At 41.7% G+C, this 26,647-nt stretch overlaps 1 protein-coding gene and 2 long non-coding RNA genes across 5 annotated transcripts; 2 read left to right on the forward strand and 1 right to left on the reverse strand.

Annotated features, from left to right (window-relative positions):
• Positions 1-815: 815 nt before the first annotated feature.
• On the reverse strand, positions 816-4,629 carry LOC135236895 (uncharacterized). Its single transcript, XR_010324700.1, has 4 exons — positions 4,457-4,629; positions 2,590-2,685; positions 1,828-1,854; positions 816-1,283 (listed from the first exon to the last, which is right to left on the reverse strand). It is a non-coding gene; the product is annotated as an uncharacterized LOC135236895 (long non-coding RNA).
• Positions 3,800-8,124, forward strand: LOC135236896 (uncharacterized). 3 transcript variants are annotated; one of them, XR_010324702.1, is made up of 3 exons: positions 3,800-3,900; positions 5,771-6,541; positions 7,247-8,124. It is a non-coding gene; the product is annotated as an uncharacterized LOC135236896 (long non-coding RNA). The 3 variants fall into 3 exon arrangements; XR_010324701.1 differs by having other exon boundaries at positions 3,800-3,878; XR_010324703.1 differs by lacking the exon at positions 3,800-3,900 and adding an exon at positions 3,988-4,093.
• Positions 8,125-10,647: 2,523 nt separating this feature from the next.
• ano7 (anoctamin 7) lies at positions 10,648-25,912 on the forward strand. Its single transcript, XM_064302718.1, has 24 exons — positions 10,648-11,184; positions 12,675-12,826; positions 13,138-13,192; positions 14,187-14,335; positions 15,732-15,839; positions 16,109-16,245; positions 17,253-17,310; positions 17,811-17,921; positions 18,122-18,287; positions 18,407-18,497; positions 18,729-18,825; positions 19,052-19,195; positions 19,453-19,590; positions 20,014-20,112; positions 20,217-20,319; positions 20,669-20,780; positions 21,237-21,291; positions 21,587-21,684; positions 21,999-22,168; positions 23,045-23,250; positions 23,357-23,496; positions 23,737-23,827; positions 24,424-24,543; positions 24,865-25,912. Exons 2-24 carry the CDS (start codon positions 12,725-12,727, stop codon positions 25,012-25,014), a joined length of 2,700 nt encoding a protein of 899 aa, XP_064158788.1. The 5' UTR covers positions 10,648-11,184; positions 12,675-12,724; the 3' UTR covers positions 25,015-25,912.
• The last annotated feature ends 735 nt before the right edge of the window (positions 25,913-26,647 follow it).

The following is a 26,647-nucleotide window of genomic DNA, read 5'->3' on the forward strand; positions in this document are numbered from 1 at the left end:
ACTGAGTAACATTTTGAGTAGGAATTGGTACTGGTCAGTAAAACTTCTTTGGTTTTGTTCATGAATTCTTTAGGTATCACCACCTTTGCATACATACACGATGTTAGTACAGTAGACCTATATAAATATGTATAGGCCTACAATAAGATTGACACATTCAAATATAATTTTCAGTAAATGAACAAACTGAATGTTGGTGAAGTAATTGGATGCACTTCATCAGAGTGACTGACCGTTTATGACAGTTGAACAGCAATTTAAAAAATGTAGGTATGAAAGCTACAACCTGTGGCTGGGTAGTGAGTGAAGAAGAGTGAGTGCAGATGTCACCCAGAGAGCTCCAAACACAGCAACATCCCTACCGGCTTTCACACATTGCCTGGTTCCCTGTATCTTGTCCTCATGCTCACAGCATGTCAGCGCCTATAAGAGAGCACACATTCTGCACATTTCTCCGGTCAGAAGGCCTGGTATTGGAGGTCTGAAACTAAGAGAACGCCAACATTTCATATATGCAAACAGGAATTCAGGCAGTCTCTGTTCATCATTTTCTCTCAAGTTAAACCTATTCTAATTATATTTTATTTAGCAGTTGTTATATATTTCTTATCAACTGTGGATGGTTTACGCTAGTGAGATGTTAAGTAGGATGCCCTGTTTGAGTGCTCAAATATATTTTTTTATATATAGGCCAATTTTATGATTGGCCAAAATCACTATTTTATGGCTCCAGGGTACTGCAAAAAATGTAGACATTTGCCTGGCCCAAGAATAGAAGTTAATGCAATCCAAAATAAACTCACTGCAATTACGTATAATTTGGCACAGTGATGGCTTTATTTAAACAACAGTAATAGCAATTATATACAAGCTTTTAAAAAACGGCAGCATGTCCAAGCGGTGAACCACTAACGCTAACGTATCTCTGTAGATATCACCGGGAAATATTTACAGTTAAACTATTCAACGTCATTCAAAAACACACATCATTCCTTCTGAATCTTATACCAGTGCTGACACCTCGTAAATGGTAATGAACTTAAAATATCTGCACAGCATTACCGCTTTTACAAGTACAGCACACCTGTGCCTGCAAATTGGTATTAGGTTAAGCGTGTTGTGAGGTGAGTGTTGGGTTGGGCAGTAAACACATCTTTTATCTAGCCAGCATTTCAAGTGAGTGCGAGGATTTGGTCTTAGTCTGCAACCATTTCAGATGGGAAGGTATCCATGGGTGACCTGACTGATGTTTGGGGGGTAGTGGATGATGGAGCCCACAGTGCCTATGCAAGAGAGAGAAAAGACACACTTAGATAATGGGCTGCAAGTACAGGTACTTAAGTAGATGAAGGTGCGTAGATCACAGGTGAAGATACACTGCCGAATTGTTGCCATTTCACTAAATAAGAATATAAGCTCATTTGAAATCCTATAGTGATGTACATTTTCTCAATCTAAATTTCATACAAAGCCCAGAACACATTACATCTCCTGCCTGTTCCATTGTTACTCACTCTTTAACATCCAGTTACTTCAAACTCCAAATAGCTCTGCAGACAACTTTTTCTTGTCAATTGCCTAGTTTAAAATAAATTGACATGACTGCTGTGAAATGGGTTCCTTGCTTTGGAATATGCATACCTACTAAATATATACATTTTTATTTAGTCAGTAAAATCACACTTGATGTCATACCAATGTGTTCTACTAGTGAATGATATGAATGAAATAGTGAGGTTCTAAGACATAGTCTAAACTGGTGACTGTAAGTCCAGCCTGCTGCAACAGTAATATGCTGAAAACAAGCTATAAAATAAAGGTTCCTACCTCCAGGGTTAACAATACCACTGGAAGCTGAAGGGACACAAAAAAGGAGATACCAGTTTAGTTGGTCACAGCAATGAAAAACAAGAATTATGTCATTGAACAAAGGAAAAAGTATGATGAAACAGGATGAGGTACACCAACATTCCATATTAGTATCAGGCACATGCAGTCAAGGTATCCAGACTCCTTATACTGTTTACATATCCCATAATAATAGTGCCATATATTGTTTTGCATGTTAACCCCAATTCACCTCAAAACAGCCACTAAAATGAGTTCCACGAGTAAAGATGGTGTACACTAAACCAGTTAAATTGCAGTTTCCATAATAAATTCTGAGTTGGTTGAGCAGATCCATCTCATCCTTAAATTCAAGATTTTACATGTTGAATCTCTGACTACAGCAGTCATCAGTACATTCTACAAATCGGTAGTTCACACACTGAAGCTGACCCCCCGTGACCCCGAGCAGGAATAAGCCATAATAGATAATGAATGGATGAAGCATGCATTCTGCAGCTATAGCTCAAGACTATCAAAAAATGTCCGATCAAATAAATGATTTGCTCCAGCTGCCCCCCCCCCCCCCTTTCAGTAATTAAGAGCAGGTGTTTCATGGCATCCTGACACAGATCAGTCCTGCCTTAGGTCTGCTCACACAGAGGTAAAGCCAGTTGCACATTCCAGATCTGTACCTTATGAATTCATCTGAATGAATAAAGCTAACACCTGAGCCTATTTTGGCATCATCTTCAGACTCACCTTGTCTTTTAAAAAGTAGGAAGCTGATCAACAACAGCACCATCATTGTCAGCACTGCCAGAGCTGGGACCCAAACCAACATCATTGCTTGCCTCCCTGTAACAAAAAACAGTATGTACCTCAGTTGCACATGAGTTCCTCCTGAGGTATAGACTACATCAACCAAGAAAGACTGGTATGTTCTCAACATCAGGAATAGGTAGAGTGTGAAATACACCGGCTTGGAGTGCTTCATGCCTGGACTCCACCCAAGTTGGCCCGAGATGCAAGGACATATGAGGAACAGTGAGCGCGAGATGTGTGGTAATGCGAGTTGTCCCCTTCTGTTCACCGGGACCCTCAAGCATAGAGTGCTTGGCATGGAGGAGGTCCTTCAGCAGCTCTGTGCAAGCATTCTGCAAACAGACCATCTCACGTACAGACTCGCTTGCACACAGCCCCTGGAGAACTTCTGCCTGCAGCACCACTGCCTTCCACACATCCGTTGGCCTGTTCAGACCTGTTCAGCCTGTTCAGATAGTCAGCACCATCGTACCAGACCAGGTCTGACACCTGTTTAACTCTGTACCCATCTGACTGGCATGTACGTATGCGCTGCAGACCTGGGTCAAATACTTTTCTGTGCTCTATTGAACTTGCCTGGTGTAATTGAGCCTGCCAATATGACCAGAAGGTGGGGTTTGCACTTTCTGAGAGTATTTCATTGGTTCAAATACACCAGAAAAGATCAGTAAAGCTCACAAAAGTATTTGAATCCAAAACAAATACGTATTTGACCCAGGTCTGATGCACTGGTCAGTGTGATTACCTAAAATAGTAACAGGGTGAAACACCAATTTAACATTTTTTAAATTAATTACTTGGCCTCACCTGTCTATTATGCACCCTGCATGAATAGATTACAGCTCAGTATCTCAACTCTAGTCAGGTGTTACTTTACGCTGCTTTATATTCCAGCTGAGCTCTCAATTACATTTAACTGAGCTTTTAATCTTCTGAAAGCTCATTACAAACACGGATCACAGGACCTGTGTTCAAGGAGGAAATAAGTAAATGTGAAAGTGATTTCTTTTTATGAGCCTGTTAATTAGTAACATAGACCAGTATTCACCTTTTTTTGATAGAATGATTGTTCTAAGGTCCAGAACAATTCAATTAACAAAAAATACTTAACAGTGCTTGTACTTAAAATCATTCTATATCAGAACAATTCAACCAGTACTTGATGTTAAATAATGGGTTTGATTGCTTTGCGGTCACTGGGGTTGATGAGTCAGAGGAATCGCAGGGTAAGCTGGGCTGAGGTTGGAGGTAGGCTACAGAGTCGGGGGTGGGGGCTAGCAATGATCAAAAGCTAAATAATTGATTTGGGGGGTGATTGAGGCTATCCCCACATCAAAAGCTAATTAACAGTTTTGGGAAGGAAGAGATTAAGGCTAACAATGGTCCAAAGCTACACAATCGATTTCACAAAAATCCTAGTTCTGCACTTTTCACCACTAAGGTAAAGATGCTACAAATGAGTATTCAGTACAGTGACTCGATTGCAAATAGCGTAATGGAGAGACCAGCTAATAATAAAGTCAGCTGGGTCCGGGGAAAAAAAGACTGTTAGTTTTCCTGCATCAATCCGTTAATTCGGCTATAGTGATGTTAGTGAACAACACGGGCGTAGCCTACGAGAGTCAAATCATACTTCCAAAACTGTTCCAAGCAGCCTACGCTACTGGCAACAGTAGTCCATTGACCTAAGTGGGCTGAATTGAATATCATTAAAATTGTTTGGAATCCACGAAATCCAAGTCTAATTGCAACGATGCAACAAAATAAAATTAAGCTGTTCTGCAAAGGATATGTGTGTACTTACTCGTTGTTGCGCGGTTAAAACTTAAAAAAGAATATGATCTTCAATGTTTTTCAAAAAACTGATCGTTTGAGTACGTTGTCACGCTGTATGTGAAGTCCGAAGTCATTTCACGGGACAGACACCATTTAAAGTCCCAGTTGCGACGGGCGTGTCTGTCCTGCCCACCACTTCCGTGTACACACACTGAATGAGAGTTTCTATAGGATATTGTAGCTACACAAACACCCAAATCGTATAGCCTACTTTAATACGTACAACAAACGTTTAGTTCAGTGGAATTAGATATTTACAGCTGTGTAACACAGAAATGTTTGTAAAAAAAATAAGTTTAAAAGGCTGTAGTAAATATTGAAATTAATGCAAAACACTTGTTTGCACCACTTACCTGCGCAGTATAAATACCAAGCCTCAACCGAAATGGATTTAAAATGGTATATGGAAATTAACGTACAAAACGGATTAATTCCCATTAAATGAAATATATCATTATACAATAGCATTCTGCTTTAGGAATGTAGCCTCACTTGCTTTTTTTTTTTTTTTTGTATTTTAAGTAGCCTACAGCGTATTCAGTTACGTCGTTTGTTTGTGTTGTTAGCAAAACTGGCAAGTGGCACTGCAATTTATTTTTTGGTGGTAGAAAGCATCAAGAGCCGTCAGTAAAACATCGCATTATTACCTTTTTGAAAATATAGTGCCAGTTTTGAAAGCAGAAATAAAAATGGAAAACAACTGCACCTTGAATGCTTCACGCTTGATTCTTAAAGCGAGCTGCAAAATTAGTCTAGCTGAAGCTAAGACTCGGTGCAGCGACCAGAATGGTTTTTACTTTGTTTTTTTCAGTTAGCTTGTGAGCGCAAATTGTATTTATGAAATTTCAATCCCGCGTCTGGATATAAAAAATTATTATGCGTACAGCATTAGTGAGAACTGTGCAGCATACCGAGGAAATTAAATCGTCCAGATATCGTCATATTGAACGATGTGCAGTTACAGTACACAGGGGTCTTATGAGATAGTGATGAATCCTACCTATCATTATCTTGGCATTATAATAGTAATACCTTTTATTGTTATGTTTTTCCTGTAGCTTTTCTTTTTACAGTGCCCTCCAAAAGCATGGTAATGGTAGAGTGAAATTAGTAATTTTTGCAATTTGCAGTAATATATTTGGCAATATGTGTTCTACCATTTTACAAAAACAGCTGTTTATGTGTTGAGTCCCCCATTTTCAGCATTTTCGCCTGAAAATGGGCCCTGTCCTCCAATGTGGGCAGTGACCCCCAGCTATTGTTACGTATTCCCTCTCCACAGGTACAAAGGCATTGGTGAGTCACTGGGACTGCCTTTCAGTGTGCCAGGGGCTGCTGTACAGGAGATGGAAGAATCCCAGGGCTGGTATAGCCCCTGGTGCTAAGCAGTCTCTAACTCCAGGGCCTGCAGCAGATCCACGGCCCACGAGACGCCAGGCATTATGGAGTGAACAAGACCCAGGACTGACTCTGAGCTGATTGAGCTAATTAAATAATTAAGAGTAGAAGTTTGCACAAAATCCTGAAACCAGCACACAGACAGCCCTCCAGAACTGGAGTTCTACACCCCTGCTTTAAATCAGTCAATCACCCCCTCTAATAGTACTGCAAAACAAAAAGTACCAGAGATCCCACTCTGTAAACTGGCATGACTGTACATCAGACTGTATAGAACAACTCATGAAAAATGTATGTTACCATTGTGTTATCATTTATGGTAGATAGGCCAAAAGTAGAGTGCAAATGTATGCTTGTTCCCTCATTTTCTTCATGATGGCCTGTATGTTTTTTTCCCCTCAAAAGTATACCAAAGGTCATTACTCCAAGGTTGTGCAATGGGTGTCTAGTATGAGAAAGCTCTGGGAGGTCAAGATTCAGAAGTGGCCATTTCCCCTGGAATGGCCCTTAATTGGATCTTGTGTCACATGCCACCCATATTTTGTTCTTATATTTCCCTGTTTGCTGGGCATGTACTGCCTGAACAGACCACAGCCTTTGAAAGGAACCGCTTGTTTGTTCACCGTGACTTCAGCCGCAGGATTGTACAGACATGGTAAGTGCTCCTCCCGCTTATCCCACATGTCCCTAATCACAGTGTGCGTCTGTGTGTGTGTGTGCGCGCGCACGTGCATGCATGCATGCATTTGTGTGTGCGTGCGTGCGTGTGTGTGCATGTGTGTGTGCATTCATGCTTGTGTGTGTGTGTGTGTGCGCATGCATGCGTTTGTCTGTGCGTGCGCGCGTGTGTGTGCATACAAAACTTTACATAAAGTCATAAATTTCTTGCACTCTGTGCTGCATTCCCAATTACCTTTTTGCACCAGTGGGAATAGTATCTTTGAACCATAACGGTGTTCTGACTTTTGAAAAACAACAGCTATTTCATCATTTTTAATAATTTCTTTAAAAAACTTTTGAGGATGTCTGCATGTTTCATCCTGAAAAATTAATGCTGAAAGTTTATGGGTGTTTCAATGATGTTAATGTGTGAAACAAGTCCATTTTGGCCCAAACATAACAGGAGGGATTACATTACATTACATTACAGGCATTTGGCAGACGCTCTTATCCAGATCGACGTACAACAAAGTGTATAACCATAACCAGATGAGAATGATGAGACGGGATGAGAATGTATGATACACAACAATAAAAGGTGAACAGGCTCTCAGGTGCTCAGCTCAGTGCAGAATGCCCAGACCAGGTCATCTCACATGCACCAACTAGAGGCATGAAACTGCTTTCCCATCCTTGTTAGGTTCAGGCAACCCCAAGGCATCGGTGATGTCTGCAAATGGCTCTGCATTCTTGGCAAGCGAATCATCACCAGACAGAGGGCTCCACTTGTCTTTCCTCAAAACCACCTATTCTGTGCAATCTCACCAGCAGCAAATTTTCTGGCTTGGCTCCCATTCATTCAAATCACATTTGGCTTATGGAAATGAATCTAATGTCAGTTAAATAAAAACAAGTCCTGTCATAATATACTGTATAAGAATATGAAGTAATTCCTGTTCATGTGTTTGTCAAACATTATTTGCCAATATGTAACAGTACATATTGGCAAATCCCACTTAACATCACTCCAATAGTAAAGCATGGTGGGGAAAGGACCATGTTATGGGGATGCTTCCCTTTGGCAGAGAGGGGAAAAGTGTCAGACCTGAAAAAAACATACAGTGCAAAGCACAAGCAAATACTGACAGAAGATCTGTGTCAGTCTGCTAATGATTTTAAATTCAATACCAAAGCTACATGGAGTGGCCTCAGACCCATCAAATTTAGGGCACTTAAATTAGAAAAACTTGAAAATTTGGGGTACAGAAGCAAAACGTGATGCAGAAACTAATTTTTCAAATTCCCAAAAATATTTGTAGCTGCTTTTAGAGCAAAAGGTGCTCCTGTCATGTATATTCATATGAATATTTATGACGTGAACAATTCTTACAATGGTACTGTTTGTGACTTCATTTCAGACAAAATGTGCTTGCCTCTTGGCTGGCTGTGGGTTGCTGAGAATTCAAAGCTCTCGGTCATTAATTTTCTTGAGCAAGTGTCAAATCCTTCTCAATATGAAAGGACTCACATATACCTGTGTCTTGAGCTGCTGCCACTCACTCTGGCACACTTTGCAATTGGTAATGGTAATGATTAGTGCATGTGATTGTCTGGCAGTCCCAGAGAACAGGAACATAAGGTTCATTTTCTAGATGGTTGACAGATTAAAGCAAGGGAAATGGAGCTGATAACAGCCAATCAGAGCTTGGGCCTCAGTCACACTTCCTTCACTGGTCAGAGTGCCAGTTCCTCTGCACCAGCAGATTTCCCTCTGAAACATTTCCCCCTTGGACACTCAAATCTCACGCAGGCATTGAAAAGTCCACACGCACCCATTCTTTTACTGTATGCTCAGGATTACATGTCTTGTGTGACATTAAAAGGCAATTTATGCATGTGTATTCTAGGAGGACCTCACAGCATTTGGTAAGTCAACAAGCACTCTGCTATCAAGTTCTGAGACCTTAACACCTGCAGTGGATGGCCGCAGGTTTATTTCATTAGCAAACAATTTGGAGAAAACTTTTAAACAAATCTCAGCTATGCTATATTTAAAATTAAGTCAGATTCCGCAGCATGCAATCTACACTGATACTGAACAGTCGTAGACATGACCCACAATTTTAAATGTAAATGTTACTGCGTGAATTGAAAATTGAAATAAAATATCATGTCTTTCCTAGCCACAATCACACAATTTGCAAGACCCAAGACAGCAAGCTAACAGATAAAGTGGGTGTTCTATCTTAAAAATACAGAAAGTAGAATAGGATTAACCTTATTTCACTATGTGATGCATCCTGGATAAGTTCTGAATAGGAGAGAAATTGGCTCATGGATATTACTCCTCATTTGTATCCTCTGGCTGCTGAGCTCTGTAGCTCTTTAAATCAACAGTGGCCTCATGGTGTTTTCCATAGACAGTTTAATCCCTAAATGGCTATTCACTTCTAAGGGACAGCCTGATCTAGGCACTGGCATGATACACCAACCTCTTCCTAATGAATGATTTCATTATGCACAAAGGTATATAGCATTTTGTAAATACTGTTTCTCAGACCTGAAGCTTTGTACTTTATTTTGGAACTGTTTTTTAAACTAGTCTTCATGGTAGAATATTTGCTTGAAATTCACTCTCTGAAGAACCTTTGCAAGACAGTTATATTTAATTTGATTTATTTCCATGAAACCATATCTGAATCAGAAAGTCTGAATACTTTTGTAAACTCTCTGTGTATGTGACACCTTTAATGTTGGCTAGTTCTAGACAATTCATTTAAAACAAAGGTTTGTTTTTGGCAAGGCTGGGTTATGATGCCATGTTGTAGCCATTACAGCACACCACAGGAGCTAAACCTACAAGTTACTGTAGTGTCCCGTGCTGTGCATTATGCACTGGGTAATTACTGTGTTATTTTTGCTCACTGAATGTGAAGCAGGGATACTCAAATCTGGCCCTTGAGGCCTGTGGTAATGCTAGTTTCCTTTTGTACCTGACATTTAATTCATGAATAAATGCCATTGATTGGTCAGAGATTTAACTCACCTGGAGTCCCAGGTTTAAATAAGAGTTACTGAAATTGGAATGTACATTTGCATAGTCACTCCTCTAGGTGGCAGTGTGAGACCTTATCCTTTTTCATCACAGGACCAACGTTACAGGAGTTCTGCATGTGGCTGATTTTTAAAAATGATTGTCCCCTTTTCTCCCCAATTTTGAAAGCCCAGTCATGCTCACTCTTATCATCGCCTGTTTGGGAGAGCACAGACAAGCATGTGCTGGCACAGACATGAGCAGGGGGAAGACATTTCCCATGCAGCTCACCAGACAGACTTGTGAGCGCCTGATCGGCCAGTGGGACTCACAGGTGCGTGATGAGAATATTTCACCCCTGCTGCCTGAAACCCTGCCGTCCCAGGAAGAGCCCGGGCAGAGCCTGGCTGCCGGTAGAGCCAGCTGTGCATCATCCTGCAGAGCTGCCAGCCGCAGCTGGTACTGGCACAATCCAGATTCAATATCACACCGTGGGGCTGATCTATGCATGGGAACAGTGCCTTGAGACAGGATGAGCCACCCAGCAGCTTCTCAGTGAGGCTCATTATTTGCATAGTTCAACTTCTGATATCTCAGTTAATCACAGGCAAATTTAAAGTTTTGTTGAGTTTTAACCAGGAAGAGCTGGACGATTGGCAGACGCAATCTTTTTAAAGCCATCGAAGAGACAGGTTTATCCTTCTGTCTACATCTGAATCAGCAGCAGCGCTCTAGGATGTTAGTTTTTGTTCATGTTGTTTGCATTTAGAATAACGCTAGGAAGATAGAGAAGCAAAGGGCAGCTCCACCTTCATAGCAAACATGAGAAGGATCACTGAAATATCTGCATAACTCTGCTCAAACACGAAATGGCGGAAGTGTCCAAGCAGTGAAGGAATAGCGTGTGACCTTACCTGTGTATCTTAGTATGTATGTATCTGACTCCAATTTAACATTACCTTCTCTCTGAAGACAGTTGTGCATAGATTTGCATAGCATGCAAAAGAGAGTATAATCTCTTATCTTTTGTAGTATGCCTCTATATAAGTTGCAGTCTGTCTGCGAGACCTGGACATACCTGTGGCTGTGCTTAGCCTACAAATAATAGAATGATGTACTTTTGAGATGAACTATGTCCTGTGTGCAGCCTGTTAGGGGTGACAGTTTGTCTGGGGGACTGCAGGTTACTTTAAATGGTAGTACTGTTTGTTTATTACAGGTTGTTGGTTCCCTGTTGGAACTGTTACCACTGTAGTATTCTTTTGGGGTTTGAACAGAAGTATTTCTGCAATCTGTAAACAACCATACACTTCTCTTTCACTTGCTTTCTCTTGCCCTATCCCTCCCTCTCTCTCTGCCTTTGTCTCTCCCTCCCTCCCTCTCTCACTCCCTTTCTGTCTGTATTTTCCCTCCCCTTCTTTATCTCTACTTTCAGGAAACATTTATGATCAGTGCTTTTGTTCTCCTATCTGAATCAAACTCCTGCCCTGGAGATTTCTTTCTCAAGCAAGAAGAGGAGATCAGAGTGGGACTGGAATCACTGAAGCCAGCTTGGATCTTCCAGAAACTGACGTCATTTAACAGTCTTCAGAAGGAGTTGGAAGGTATGTCCTGCAGGTCTCTGAGTTTTGCCTGTGAGGCTGCAGAGAGGTGCTGCAGTGGAGCGGGTAGGCTGTGGAACTGTGAGTGGCTATGATTACCCAGTGATTCCCAGGCTTGTGAGGGAGAAGCCTTTTTGCCTGTGAGAGATTTAATGTCTCTGAAACTATATGGGAAACACTGGGGAAAAAAACAATGGAACGGATGTAATTACTTGAAGTATTCCCCAAGACCAATTCTCATTTGTAAGCAAGGGTGGGAGCATAGTAGACCATTTCTAATGGTTTAAGTTCCTGTATTCATTATGTTGCTCATTTAAATTATTTGGGCTTTCAGTTTAACAAAGGTATATTTTTGTCATTTATTTTTGAATGTTTTCAGGGGGTAATAACAGCTTTGACATGAGGTTTGATCATTGGTTTATTTTATCATTCGGAGCCCAAAAACAATAGTAGTTATTAAATGAATATAGTGTAAACATGCTCTGTGTTTGAGTACAAATGAAATGTTGTCCACAGCACGTCAGAGATGACAGGTGGCAGCCAGAAAAAAACACCCGGCAGAGTCAGAAATGCAGTTTTCAGGCAACTTTTATATTGATCAACACCGCAGTGCAACAGACAGAATCTCAGTTCTGCCAATTATGTCAAAGGCTGCAAAAGCTATACGAGGTTTCAAACAGTCTGTAAAGTGACAATATTTGAATTCTGTCACTCTAGATGGTCAGGGTGACTTCAGTCAATAGTACTTTTTTGACATTTGTATTTAAAATATCTTGTTAGGTGAAAAATGGGTGGATGGGGCACAGAAACAATCTGACCCCTAAGAAAGGGCTCCTTAGTGAGTGATGCGAAGGGATGACAGGGGGAAAAGATGGCATAATAAGGAGCATTGCTATATGTAGCGGGTGTAGCTTGGCTAGCTTGCTAGTGAGCACATAGCTGACTGGTAACACATTTCTCTTTGGAGCCTGTAGGTGAGTGAGAGGCCGGGTTCAAATCTCCCCTCGAGCGAGTGCATCAAACTGCCAGAATAGTCCAATAAATATGATAATAATAATGTGGCAGCAATCATGTGTGCTATATCACTAAAGTGAGTATTCAATGATTAGTGAAGGGAATATGTGATGACATGCATGTGTGCCTGTTTTTTTGTCAGAGTTTGTGTTGTGTTATTGAAATTTTGAAACTGTCTTGAATTCAAAATGTATTGACAACACATGGCTAAAGGAGAGAGTTAGATATGACAGTGACAATGAATAATTTATATACTGTATGTTTAAGTACTCAAAATCACATGAATATCATCAAACTATTTATGTGAGCATTAGTGTAGGGTTATTATGTACCATACGCACAAACACTCTTACCATGACATGCTGTGAGTAGTGGATAGATAAAAGAAAACACAATAATCAGTTAGTTTGAGTATACAGGGGGAGAGCTACGTTGGCATTCAGTTATGTCCCTACAATAGGTAAACTTTTGTGTCCCAGGGTAGTGAGGGGGAGTCTGGGTGAGGGGAACAGGAGGGAAGACACTGAACATGGCTGCCATGATGAAGAAGAAGCAAGAAAAAGAGGACAAAGCCAACCTCATTGCTATGGCGATGCAGCCAGACCTGAACTACGGCAGCATGGTTACTGAGGTAAGCGCATTCATAAATGTGTGCCAGAATTCCACTTCTCTAGGGTGTGTGCTTGTGTCTTTCCTCATTTAAGTGGCAGCACTCATCTACTGTATGTTGTAGAATTAGGCAGGGACCCAACTTCCTGTTTTAGGGTGGGGGGGAGGGGGCGGACCTGCAATTAGCGCTGCTGAGTACAAAGGCAGGATGCTGAAACAGTGGTGACAAGTCAAAAACAAAGATGCCCAGCAGCCCACACCCAACCAGTTTCATAAAACACTCCTCTGACAGGGACAATCTTTTGAAGAATCTTTATATGTCTGTGTGTCCAGGAACAGGTCACTGCCCCGGACAGGAACGTGCTCAGCGATGGGGTCACCCGCATTGGTGAGTGAAACGAATGAGGAATGGTGACAATTCATTTGCGGGAGAGGACACCAGGCATCACAGAGGTGCCTCAGTAAAACTAAACTATCTTGAGTGTGATATTAGTCGATTAATCACTGCACTGCAATTTGCTGCATTTACATTCACAGTAATAATTTGATTACATTTGATGTTCAACCCAATTAAGGCCATACTCCAATTATGAAAGTTGCCATGCAAATGCCTTTATCTGATTATCTTAATCAGGATAAGGTCAAACTCAGAGTAAACGTAACTCAATTAATACAGCAAGATTTTTGTTCAATATTTTATATTACTGGGGTAAGTAAAGGCCTTAGTCAGATGTCTTCTGGCTTTTTAAAACTGTGCATGTGAAATATCTCTTCAGTGAACCAGGGGTTGTTTGTACAATTCAAAATAAAACCAACATGGTGAACAGCAACACACAGAGAAATGTGAGGTGGGTGGTGTAATTACTAATTAATGATTTTTGGACAGGAGAAACTACCTTCCTGCTTAATCAAATTCCAAGAGTGGGTTACTACATCAGTTAGTAATTACTGCTGACTTTAGCCTGATTATTGATAGAATCCATCTAAACCTGAGAATTTGTGTTATTCCAAACTATGTTAACGCTTAATGGTAATATTGCCTTAAACTGATTACTCTCAATAATCAAATTATTAGTGTGCATGTTGTACATTGATCATTTTACTTACTAGTATTCACCTCAGGGCTGAACGTTCTTTTCTTTGATTTTCCTCTTCCTTAATGTGCTTATACTATGTGTGTGTATGTGCATTTGTGTGTGCATTTGTGTGTGTGTGTGTGTGTGTGTGTGTGTGTGCGTATGTGGGTGTGTGTGTGTGTGTGTGTGTGTGCGTGTTTGCATATGTGTGTGTGTGTGTGCATGCATGCGTGCGTGCGTGCGTGAGTGCGTGTGTGTGTGTGTCTTGCATACATGCACATTTGTTGGTGGGCTCTGTCTGTACAGACTTTGTGCTGGTGTGGGAAGAAGGACTCCCAGAGATGAAGGGTGAGAAAACAGAAGAAAAGGCATCCCGTTCTCATAAGGATTCACACAGGAAGTGGAGGGAAAACTTCCTGACCAAGCTGCAGGCTGCAGGCATCCTTCTAGAGAAGGTGGGCGATGTCTCTGGGGGTCAAAGAGCAGGAGCACACAAGATCATCATGGCCTGCTCATTATTCCCTGCTGGACTGCTGCCGTTTTGTGGATCACAGTCCAAGTGAATGTAGCCTGAGGGAGAATAATTGTGTAAATATTTGTTTTGTTCTTCAGCAAGCCAAGCCTGGTGCTCAACCAGTTGCCTCAATGTATAACGGTAGTCTTCAATTCAAGGTCTGTTAACTTCCAGGGCACACCAGAAGTCCATCTACCTACACTGTACTAATAAACTATAAAATGTATCTAAATAAAAATAAGATATAAATCAACATGACTACTATCCTCATAGACCCAAGAGATATACTACACTTTCTGTTATCTTGTGTTTCCTTGCACAGTGGCAAGCAAAGACAGATCCCAGAGTAAGCAAAGCAGTAGCCTGCCCTAACCGGTTTGAGTATATTAGGGATGGAAATAGCTTTATTATATGCATGGCGGGGCTGTCGCACAAGATATTATTTGAAGTTATCACGAAAAAATAAGAGAGTACCAGCGCAATACTGTTATGGTCTCAAGGAATTTATTAAGCTTAACCAGATAACAGTGACAGTATTTAGACCATTCTGTCACATTAATGAATTAATCATTGTAAGTGTATTGGCAGAAACAGTGTGATTACATTACAGTAAATGGATTATAATCACTTAGCAGGTGCTCTAATCCAAAGTGATCACTACACTGGTATTTCTTACAGGATTATGAGATTGGAAATATTATTGGATAATATTTTGAAAAAAATGGCGACTGGAACTATTTTTCACTTTTGAACCAAACTTTTCATGGGTTTGTGTTACTATTTTGTTTGCGACATGGTTTTCCAAACCACTTTATTTTTATAGTTTACCAAACTGCAGCCTGGAAGAAACTCTTTTTTTCCAGTGCTTCAAGGGAACAACCAAAGAACCAAGTTGATTCACAGAGCAAATAATGCAGGTTCTGCACTGCTGCAGTACGAGTGTGTTCTGTTTTCAATACTTCTGTTGTAGTGTAAGACAGCCAAATTAATTTACGGTAACTTAAATACAGCAAACACAGAAAATGTTGCTGAGTTTTAAAGAAATGTAATCTCACTAACTGCAATATACCTTTTGCTTCTGTCCCCATATTTATGGACTGACAGTAGCCTACATACTACCGAGTGTGGATCCTGTGGAAAAACATTTCTATTGTATTTGCACTTTCATAAACAACTAAAATGTCAGTGTAAGAGACAGCCATTAGAATAGGAAAAGATATAAACATTATCATCAAACCTCATCATTATCATGTAATGCCTACATATGTTCCGGAATGTGTAACGAATGTGCTATGCTTATCCTTTTATCTGTCTGTCTGCATGGGTCTGTCTTTTAGATGGTGGTGGATAATGACACAAAGCAGATCACCTATGTGCTCCTCAGTGCCCCCTGGAGTGTGTTGTGTTACTACGCTGAGGACATCAGCCTCAGAGTTCCCTTGCAGGTTTGTCAGTTACCTGAGATCCGCAGAAACAAAGACTGAGAGAAACACACAGATAATCACAGACTGATAATCACAGGCAAATTGATTCAAACTGGACACTGACACGCACACACATACATGGAGACTCATAGAGACTTGAAATGAACTGCAACCTTTTAACACACTGAGAAGCTCAAGCATTGCACTGAATCTGATCATTAAGTGTTGCATTGGGAAAACTTGACAGAGGAGATTCATGTTACTTCTTGACCAAGAACAGTCTTTGGCAGGAGGTTCCTCTCAAAACATGCAACTGGTCGGAAAAGTTCCTTCGGAAACTGTCCATCCCCAACCTGATGGCTGAGGATGTGCCCAACCAGCCACCAGACTTCTATGCCTGCCAGTTCCACGCACACAAACTGGACAGGTATGGGGAGGGTGCGAATGTCACTCTTTTACTATTTGTAATGTGTTGTCATTCATCCTTGTTGTAAAAATGAAATGATATGAAAATATCTTTTGAATATTTTGAAGATCCTTTGAATTATTTGCGCTTATACAAACAAAAGATTCCTGTTTTCCTTACTGAACCTACAATCTCTGATAATGCACTTTTTCTCGTGCCTGCACCCACTCATAAAACCATAGTTGGGATTTAATCAACATTTGTCCATAAATTGAACACTTAAAAGAAACTTTTTTTTTTCTTCACGCACAGTTTGGTAAATTCAGCAATTACTAAAACTAACTCCTAAAACTGAGTTTGTGAAGAAAATGTCTCAGCCTGGAATTTACTTAAAGATAAGGTCAATGTTGGCTGAATACAGGCCCATGCATTCTGCTCCCCCATGGAAAAATAAAGTTATTCTATTCTATTCTAATCTATTCTGTCTGTCAGACAACTGGGCAGTTGCCTCACAGGCAGCGACAGGGGCCAGTTTTATCCAGCCTCATCGAAAACGCCTGATCGATGGGAGGAGGCCTTCTTGCGTGATCCCTGAGTGGGGATGTGGCCCATGATGCAATGTTTTGCTGAGCTCTTGGCCACAGATGGCACTGGAAAAGCCAGGAGTCCGTATAAATCATGGAGGGGATTACTGTGAAAATAATTCAGCTAAAATACCTTACATATAAATTTTAAAAAGGAATTTTCAAAATATATGTGGCAGCCAATACTTGATATTGACTGGGATATGTGACTGGAACCTGGGTCTCCTCTTTGGTGGGAACACATTGGCAGCAATGCAGAAAGCTTTAAATGGCTGAGGCTCTACAGTCCTATAAAAGCCCAAGGGTTTCTTTCTTTTGTAATCTTTTTGAGCAATGTTCCTCATACATTCTTTTTCTCTATATGTTTTCATCTACATGTGTGCATATTTGTGGGTATGCTTACATATTTGTGTCTTTATTTCTCATGTTCACCTGCATCTAAAGGTATTTGGGTAGCGACAATAAGGACACTTTCTTCCAGAACACCCAGAGACACGAGATTGTGAGTGAATTTACATCTGTCGGCATTTATCAATTTTATTTCTATTTTATATAACATTCCAAGGAGAATATAAAATGTATATCATAATTATATTTGTTTTTACAATGTACATATTCAGAATTTACACAGCTGGAGATTTAAGTTAAGGCACAATTCCTTGGTCAGGGAACAAGCTTCTGTCTCACCAGCCATGATTTTGCAAGCCCAGAATGTGTGAAACTGAATCCAAACAATGGAAATATTTATTTCCAGCCTTGTTTAAACTTTATTTCCAGGAACTACTGTAAATATCAAAATGAAAAATCAATAATACAGAAGACAGTTCAGTTTGTGTATGTCTTCATGTGTACACACACATGAAAGCAGGTACAAATTGTGTGGAGTGCAAAGGAAGTGCAAATCCAGTTATGTAATTCACAGAGAGAACGTAGTGGAGACCGTAGGGCCTAGCAGTACTGATAAGCCAGTATAAAAGAACTGTCACTCTGGCCTACATACAGGTATATGAGATTTTGGCCAGGACACCCTATGGAGTGGTGAAGAAAGGAGAGGTCGGAATCGACAGACTGGTCAACGAGAAAGTCTTTTCAGCAGCATACCCTCTTCATGAGGTAAGACTTCCCCTCCCTCAGCTAATAAGGCTGCACCATTAAGTCAAAGGGCAAATCCCCTACCCCCCTCATTTATGAGAGGAAACCTCAAACCTTAAGCCAAGAATCTTGGTGGTTAAGGAGTACTGTGGCCGAGAGATCTTTACGCTTATACTTGTTGCTGACTGAGAACACCCACCCCCCACTCCACTCCCCCCCAGGGTCCGTTTGAGATGCCTGAGGGTGATGTAGACCCACAGACCCTGAGCCTGCGCCAGATTCTGCACCACTACTGGGCACGCTGGGGCTGCTGGAGCAAGTACCAGCCCCTGGACCACGTTCGCCAGTACTACGGGGAGAAGATCGCTCTGTATTTCGCCTGGCTGGGTATGACAGAGCCACTCGTGAACACTGCCACAACAAACATGCAAAGCTTCCAGTGGCTCGGGCCACTGCTTGTTTACATTGTATTCTCACTTACGTTTCTCTCGCTCTTGTTCTCTCAGGATTCTATATAGGTTGGCTGTTGCCTGCTACTGTGGTGGGAACAGTAGTGTTCCTGTTTGGAATTTGGGTTGTGGTTACTGATGTGCCAGCGTGAGTAGGATATACTTTTTTGTGTGTGTGGTTGGGGGTTGGGGTGGGGGAGGGTGTTGAAGGATGAAAGGAATAAAGTCACTTTCTAGACTGCTACATTATAATGAAGTGATATTGTACCACCGCACAAAATCAGAATGCCTCTTGGGATGCCACGCAAAAAATAAAATAAATAAAAACTGGGCTCTTGCCATTATTTAACCCCTAAAATGTATCTCTCCTGTTTCACAGTAAAGAGGTTTGTGACAGTGGAGGCACCTACATTATGTGTCCCCTCTGCGAAACCTGTACCTACTGGAACCTCTCCAGCATCTGCTTGACCTACAAGGTATGTGCAACAAGTGTGTGTGTATGTGTGTGTGTGTGTGTGTGTGTGTGTGTGCACGCACACGCATGTCTGTGCATGCGTTTGTGGCTAAATTAATCTGCTTTTCTACCGAACATGACTGCCAATTATGGGATGTGGTTTTTGCTGTGTGTGCATGGACATATGTACAGTATATACATGTGATATAGGGTTTTAGTGTATGTGTCTGTCTGTCTTTGTCATGAAGGCAGGGCTGCTGTTTGACCACGGGGGAACAGTGTTCCTCAGCGTCTTCATGTCTCTGTGGGCTGTAGCCTTTCTGGAGTACTGGAAGCGCACCAACGCTGTCCTGGCCCACCGCTGGGACTGCTCTAACTTTGAGGAGACCGATGTGGGTAGAGACTGGAAGCAACCTCCCCATTTTGTTTTGTTGTGTCCAATCAGTGTAGAACCTACATTAAAGAATTAATTCTTTCATTCTGGCACTGACTGATTGGGTGACTTAGTGTTACAACTGTGCAAAATTCAAGCAGAGGAATCAGACTATCATCCAACAGGAAGTGTTCAATAGCAGGGCAGTCAAATACAGTATACACTCTCACACAGGCAGTCTGTGCCTCTAACTCGTGTTATCTCTCTGTGACCCAGGAACGCCCAAGGCCAGAGTACTGTGCCTTGGCGCCCATGACCATACGTAATCCTGTGACGGGTGCGGAAGAGCCCTACTTCCCTGAGGGCACTCGGTTCAGACGCATCCTCACCGGCTGCATGGCCATCGTCATCATGGTGAGACCTTCCGGTTCTGACATCGTCACTCTGAGACAGCATTTGGTGACCTCTGTTAATACCCCATGGAACACTGGCAGAGAAGCAGCTGTGGATGCAGTTTACTTGGTTTCCAAATTTTCAGCCCTATCCTTTATAATTTGAGATGATACATTTTTTTTTTTTTTGGATGCAAGCAGTAGACTGTTTTGTTGGACTCTTTCTCCATAGAGAAAAAATATATCTTGTTTATTTGCTGAGTATCATGTTCGAGCACTATTATTGTGAACCTCAACAATAGTATATGTCTGAGATCACCACATGGAGACTCCTGACCTGCTCCTGATTCAGTTCTCTTCCAAAACACATTGACCAGTTGACATTGTAAACCACTGCCTTCATTCCTGTCCAGGGTGGACTGAGTGAAATATTTATGTCTCGCAGATTGCGGTCGTCGTGATGTTTCTGATTGGCATCATCATATACAGAACCATTTTGCACATCATCATCTCCAAGTCCAAAAATACCTTCTTCATGTTCTCTGTGAGTCTCCACTCATCTGTGGGAAATAAAATCACATTAATTGATTTGTGTAGTCCTCCTCTTTTCAGTATGCGCTGAGCCTGCTGCTCTGTGTCTCCCTCTAGGCTGGGAGGATAGCCAGCATTACCGGCTCTGTGCTCAATCTCATAGTGATCCTGTTGTTGTCCCAAGTGTACATCTCCCTGGCCCGAGTGCTGACACGCTGGGGTGAGGGCAGCGCCAGAGGCAGGCACTGTTGCTCTACACATTAAAGGCAAACTGAAACATGCAAATGTGCATTAACGTCAGGTCACATTACATATACATACACTCTCTCTCTTTCTCTCTCTCTGTTACACACACAAACACACATGCACACGCGCACACGTATACACACACACAAACACACACACACACACACACACACACGCACACGTATACACACACACACAAACACACACACACACGCACACACGCACACGTACACACACACACACACAAACACACACACGTATACACACACACACACATGCACGCACACACTCTGCTGCATTGACTGTTGTCTTTCTTCCTCTAGAGATGCACCGCACTCAGACAAAGTATGAGGATGCTTTTATCCTGAAGGTCTTCATATTCCAGTTTGTCAACTTCTACGCGACTCCCATATACGTAGGCTTCTTCAAGGGCAGGTGAGTCACTAGGGTCAGACCAACAGCAAAAATGAGGCTTGATCCACTGCACTCCCTCCTCCCCTTCCTTATCCACTACCCCTCTAACACCAAACCCTGCAAGCCCCCCCCCCTTCCCATAGCAGCTGAGTGGAGGTCAGGGGTGAGTTCAATGGACAAGAGTATGCAACATTTCACAATAGAAGTAGGCATTGTGTGTGGGACCTCACACTTAGACCAGGTGAGTGCATTGTGTCCAATCAATACATTTTTCTTCAAGTAGTTGCTGGTAAATGTGATCCCATATTTAACTGTACAGATGTTATTGCACACTTATTGTAACATCATGTACAATCATGTACAATCCAATGTACATCATGTACAATCCAAAATTTCTGGATTGTACATGACTGATTCCAGCAGTTGGTTTGACATAGCAAAGCCTTCATCAGAACTGTTTATGATGTTGGTTCCCAGGTTTGTCGGTTACCCTGGAAATCACCAAACTCTCTTCGGAATTCCTAGTGAGGACGTAAGTGACTGAACACCCCCGTACTCTTGTGAGGTGTATTCGGTCGGTGTATTCTGTCTGCTTGTCTCTCTGTGTCTGCAGTCTGGAGAGTATGTTGTCACTCTTGTCTGTCACATGCATAATGACAGTGTGGTGTGTTTTTTTTATTCATCCTTTATATAGTTATATTGGGCCTTAATGTCCTTACTGGTCAACATAATTTTATCTTTCATAGCAAGAATGGTAGCTTTTCCGGTTTTAAACCAAGTCCTAAAAACAAAGAAAGGTATATGCGTGCTTTGTCTGTCCCCGACAGTGTGGTTCTGGAGGCTGTCTGATCGAGCTTGCACAGGAGTTGCTGGTCATCATGGTGGGAAAACAGCTGATCAATAATGTCCAGGAGTTTGTGTGTCCGTGAGTTTACCTGTTTCAATGTTTTCTCTTTCTCCTTATTGCCATCTTCCTGTTTCTCCATCCATAATGACCCCCTCTCTCTTTAGCCTCCAACCCCATCCCCCTGCCCTTCTCCTCTCCCTTTAGTGACATTTGTCTTTATAACCTTCCTCTACATCACTATAACTGCTCAGTCCCTTTGAGGTTTCTGATTCCCCTTATGATGTTTTCTGCACTGCAAGCCCACATTTTATTTGTTTTTCCATCCCCCTCTTCGTCTATCTCTCCCCTTCCCCCCTCCCTCTCTCTCTCTCTCTCTCTCTCTCTCTCTGTAGAAAGTTGAAAACCTGGTGGAATAAGCGTAGGTTCCACAAGAGTGAGGAGAGGAACAGCGAGTTTGAGGGTGTTGATGGGGGGCAAGGGCAGGGGAAGGGCACCACGCCCTGGGAGACTGATTACCAGCTGCTGCTGTGCGAAGGGCTGTTCAGTGAATACCTGGACATGGGTGAGTGAGAGGCACACCTGCACGCCTCAGAGATCTGAGACATCTCCGAGAGGCATCTTGGTCATTTGTAGGAATCAGATCGCAGTGCACATCCATTTTACAGCATCACTGAGTTTAAGTGAGGCAAAACCGTCTGTCTCAAAGCTTCATTGCATTTCAGACCCAGTATCAGTTTAAATGACTGGTCAATGCTGCTGTCCATTTGTACCAAAAGATTTATGCTGAATGCAGGTCAGGGGGTTCACTACAAAAATCATTACAATTATATGATATTGTACATCAAAAACATTCCTGTTTATGAGTTCCAAATTTAGAGCGCTTCACTATTTTAGCACTGTCGTTCTTTCATTCTTTGATATTAAAATAGCCCCTTGAACAAGGGTGCTATTTTTGCACCACACTTCCCACACACTGTTATTCAATCACAGATACAAAAACAGGGATCAAAACTATGGAAAGAACAAAAGCTATGAGTGTTTTCCTATGACCAACCCTTTTTGCTTTGAAGTACCTTTTGAACCTCATTACTGGTTCAAGCAATAAGGGAGGAAACAGCTCATCCAAGCATACCTCTGGCTCCAATAATGTGCTCTGTGTGCTCTCATGGGAAGGAGATGTTAATACAACTAATAATATTAATATACTCATTATAATTGTAGCTGTAGCTGTAACTCAAACTAATTGGTAAATTCAATTGATTGAGCCCAAAAATGTAATTACCATATTGCATTAAATTACATATAGTAACTGTAATGACCTCATATGTCAACCTGTGATGATCTTGTTTGTGATGATATCACCTATCTAAGTGTGTTTATCGTTGGTGATTTCTCAAGCTTCAGATGACACCTGTCAAACGTCTGTGTTTTGCTATAGTGGTGCAGTTTGGATTTGTCACCATCTTTGTGGCAGCACTCCCACTGGCGCCCCTCTTTGCCCTTATCAACAACTGGATAGAGTTGCGTCTGGACGCTCAAAAGTTTGTGCGAGAGTACCGCCGACCTGTCGCAAACCGTGCGCAGGATATTGGGATCTGGTTCGATATCATGCAGGTCATCACACGTCTGGCAGTCATCAGCAACGTGAGAGACACTTTTATCATGTTTACCCTGAAAGGCGAATTAAATGCATTAGGCCACTGGTCAGATATTTGCCCAGGCATTGTGTAACTTCCTGTTTTGGTACCAGGCCTACCTGATCGCTTTCACCTCTGACTTCCTACCTCGCCTCTACTACCGCTATACCACTGAAAGAAGCCTGAAGGGTTATGTCAACTTCTCCCTCTCCTTCGCCCCCGACAGCTTTGCCAAGAACCACACCCAGTGCAGGTAGCACCACACTTTCCATAGGTGACCTACACCTTTTCTAGGTACAGCAATTCTGTGGCTCAGTAGATATATTGTAACTATTGCAGGTAGAACCACTCGTTTGTATACAGCCACACTCCCTGCAGGTAGTATTACTAGGTGGTATTCCCCAGGTGCTTTGCCGCTTACAGCGCTATTCCTGACAACAGGCAAAAGAAATGTTCAAGCTGTTCATAGAACACCTATTGTTTAAACTCTCAGGTATCGAGGCCACAGAGACCATAACGGAAACCTGCTGCCTGAATTTTTCCAACTTCTGGCTATTCAACTGGCTTTTGTCATCATATTTGAGGTGAGTTCCGTATTGACTAAAACTACAACTGAGCTAATTGTCTCATATTCAGTCTCATGGTGTTCAATAGTGGTCCAGAGTTTGGCAGTGTTGGTTTACACAGGAATATTTTTTGCTGGATGTTTTTACCAAATCCTCCAATTGGAAGTATGATAATTGAAGGTTATGGCCACATCTGTACAAAAAGATCTTGGCTGAGGAATTAAGATGTCAGATGGACAGTCCATTTAGATTTTTCATATGGCCCCTACAGCTTCTACTGTGATCTGCGCTTTCATATTTTTTGCAATATCCTGCTGATTACTAACTTCTGACGTAACCAGAGATTTAAAATAAGCAGATGTGATCACTTCTCTGTTAACTAAGCCTGTAGGTGTCACCTGACTAGAAGAAGCTTTGGTTTGCTTATGATTGACAATGACAAATTATCCTTTTAAGAATTTAAAATAAGTATTTATTTATTTTTAAATACATTTTAACTATTATTTTTGCAAACTGAGGACTAAATAAAGTTCTTCTCTCTCTTCCCCTTTTTGATTTCTCATTCTTTCCCTACTCCCCCTGCTCTCTTCCTCCCTCTTTCTTTCATTCCCCAGCATGTGGTGTTCTTTATAGGAAATTTAATTAACATGATGGTTCCTGATATTCCGGAGGAGGTGGAGATCACACTAAAGACGGAGTATTACATGGCCAAGGAGGCGCTGGCTGAGAACCAGGTGAGGGGAAGCATCACACATGTAATCTGGACCCACTGACCAATTGAAACATATTCACCATTTTCTCCCTCTCCCCCATACCCTCTCATTACCAAACTTCCGCTCCTGCAAATCCTCTAAAATTAAAATGATTCCACTTCCTTCCTCTCCCCCCTCCATATGCTTGTTTACTCCATCTGTTTCTGTTCATCTCATTCTCCACTCGTCTCCACGCCTGTGAACTCATCTTTCTTCTCTCCGTCACACTTTTTATCTTCTTCATCTCTTTCTCTCTTTTCTGTCTCAACACCCCCCCCCCCCCTTTTTTTTTTGACTTTACAGTCCCCGGGAAGGAAGATTTTACTGGAGGAGAAGGAGAAAGAGGGACCTGAACTGCGGAGAAGACATAAATCTGAGGCCTCCACCTCTTTGCCACGGGACACTGACTCTCCACCACCCTTACTAACCCCCGTCCGTGAGGAACAAGATTGACCCTCCACCTGACCCCAGACCCCTGAAACCCAGGGGTGGTGCTGGGTAAAAAAGTTGCAGTGGTGGGCAGCTGCTTCTTGGTGCATATGTTTACATTGAAAGATTGGAAGAATGCCAATAAGGCAAAGCAATATTTATAGTGTGAGGATGAAGGCGATTCAGTTACCTGCATATGAGGTATATATACTCTGTTTCTTCCTAGTGGTCAGATGCTGCCGCTATTTTATTCCTTCACATAATACACTACTGAACGGTGGAATTTCCTTTTCCTCATTGGATGTATAGTATGTACCCAAGCAATGCGCTGACATCTATGAACAATTTGATATCACAATAAGCAGTAATGTAAAGCCTAACTCTAGCTTTTCCTATTATCTAAACTCCATGCATTGACAGAGAGTCATGTTCCCTTGTTGTGCAAAATGATGATAGAGCATAGACATACTTCATTCATTCAAAAACCTCCAGGAATGAGACTATGAAAACTTACTATATGGAAGATGTAGAGTGGTACAATAAGACTATTTGGTACCATATCCCATTTTATCCCTCTTTATCAATGGGGGGTGGGGGAATGAATGAGAAGAACAGTTTCAAACACCAATACATTTGTTTAATTAAGGGATAATTGGTATCTGTTTACATGCTTTCGCCCCAAAATGTTGAGAAACTGATTTAAAAGTTATAATTTGCATGTTCATAATACATGGTGTGAAGATGTGAGACCATATTAAATTGATTCTGAAGTACAACAGTGTTGTTTAAATCAATCAAAACATATTGGCTTTAGGGATGTTCTTTTGGAATTTTTGCATATGAATGACAGTTAGCTACAAGTACAATTAAATAGGTAATCTTCTCAATTGTTTGATAACTATTATGTAAGTACCACAGGATGCCTTTAAATTAAATTTGATGGAAAAGTCAGTGTTCATCGAAATATAAAAGGCAAGCTCGTTCCAGAAGTCCATCACACAATTGCAACTGTAGAACTGTAGAACAAATGAATCAGGTCCTCTCTACAATTGCCACAAAATGAGCAAGCATCAACATCAAAGTGATTTGCAATGACCCTTCCCTCTAAGGGGACAAGTGGACCCAAACAAGCCACCAGACCCCCTCACTGTAGGGGTCATGCATTCAAGCCTGTTCCATTCTCTTGGCGTACAGAACACATGCACTTGCCCTCTTGTCGAGAATATGGTGAAGAATAAGTTGAACTGACCATATCACTTTTTTCACATTGCTGTAGATCAGTGTTATGGTTTGTGCACCACTGAACTCTCAAATGCGCATTTGTCAATGTAAGGAGGGGTTTATGCACTGCAACCCTACTATAATATCCCTCTCTATGTAGTTGTCGATGGACTGTTCTTGCAGACACAGTCTGATCACATCCAGCATTGACATTCTCAGTCACCTTAGAGAGAGTTGCTCTTCTGTTTTTCCCTTACATATCGCACTAATGCACGAGCATCGAATGCACGCTTTCAACCTCAATTTCCGACCCTGATGTCTTTCCCGTAGGTCTAAATACAGATGTCACTTTAGGCACTGTTCCTATTGAAACACTAGTCAGTTGAGCAGTCTTTGTGACTGAAGCTGCCAACCGTGCCCCAATAATGAACCCTCT

This window comes from Anguilla rostrata, chromosome 12 (assembly GCF_018555375.3).
Source record: "Anguilla rostrata isolate EN2019 chromosome 12, ASM1855537v3, whole genome shotgun sequence".
NCBI classification, from domain to species: domain Eukaryota; kingdom Metazoa; phylum Chordata; class Actinopteri; order Anguilliformes; family Anguillidae; genus Anguilla; species Anguilla rostrata.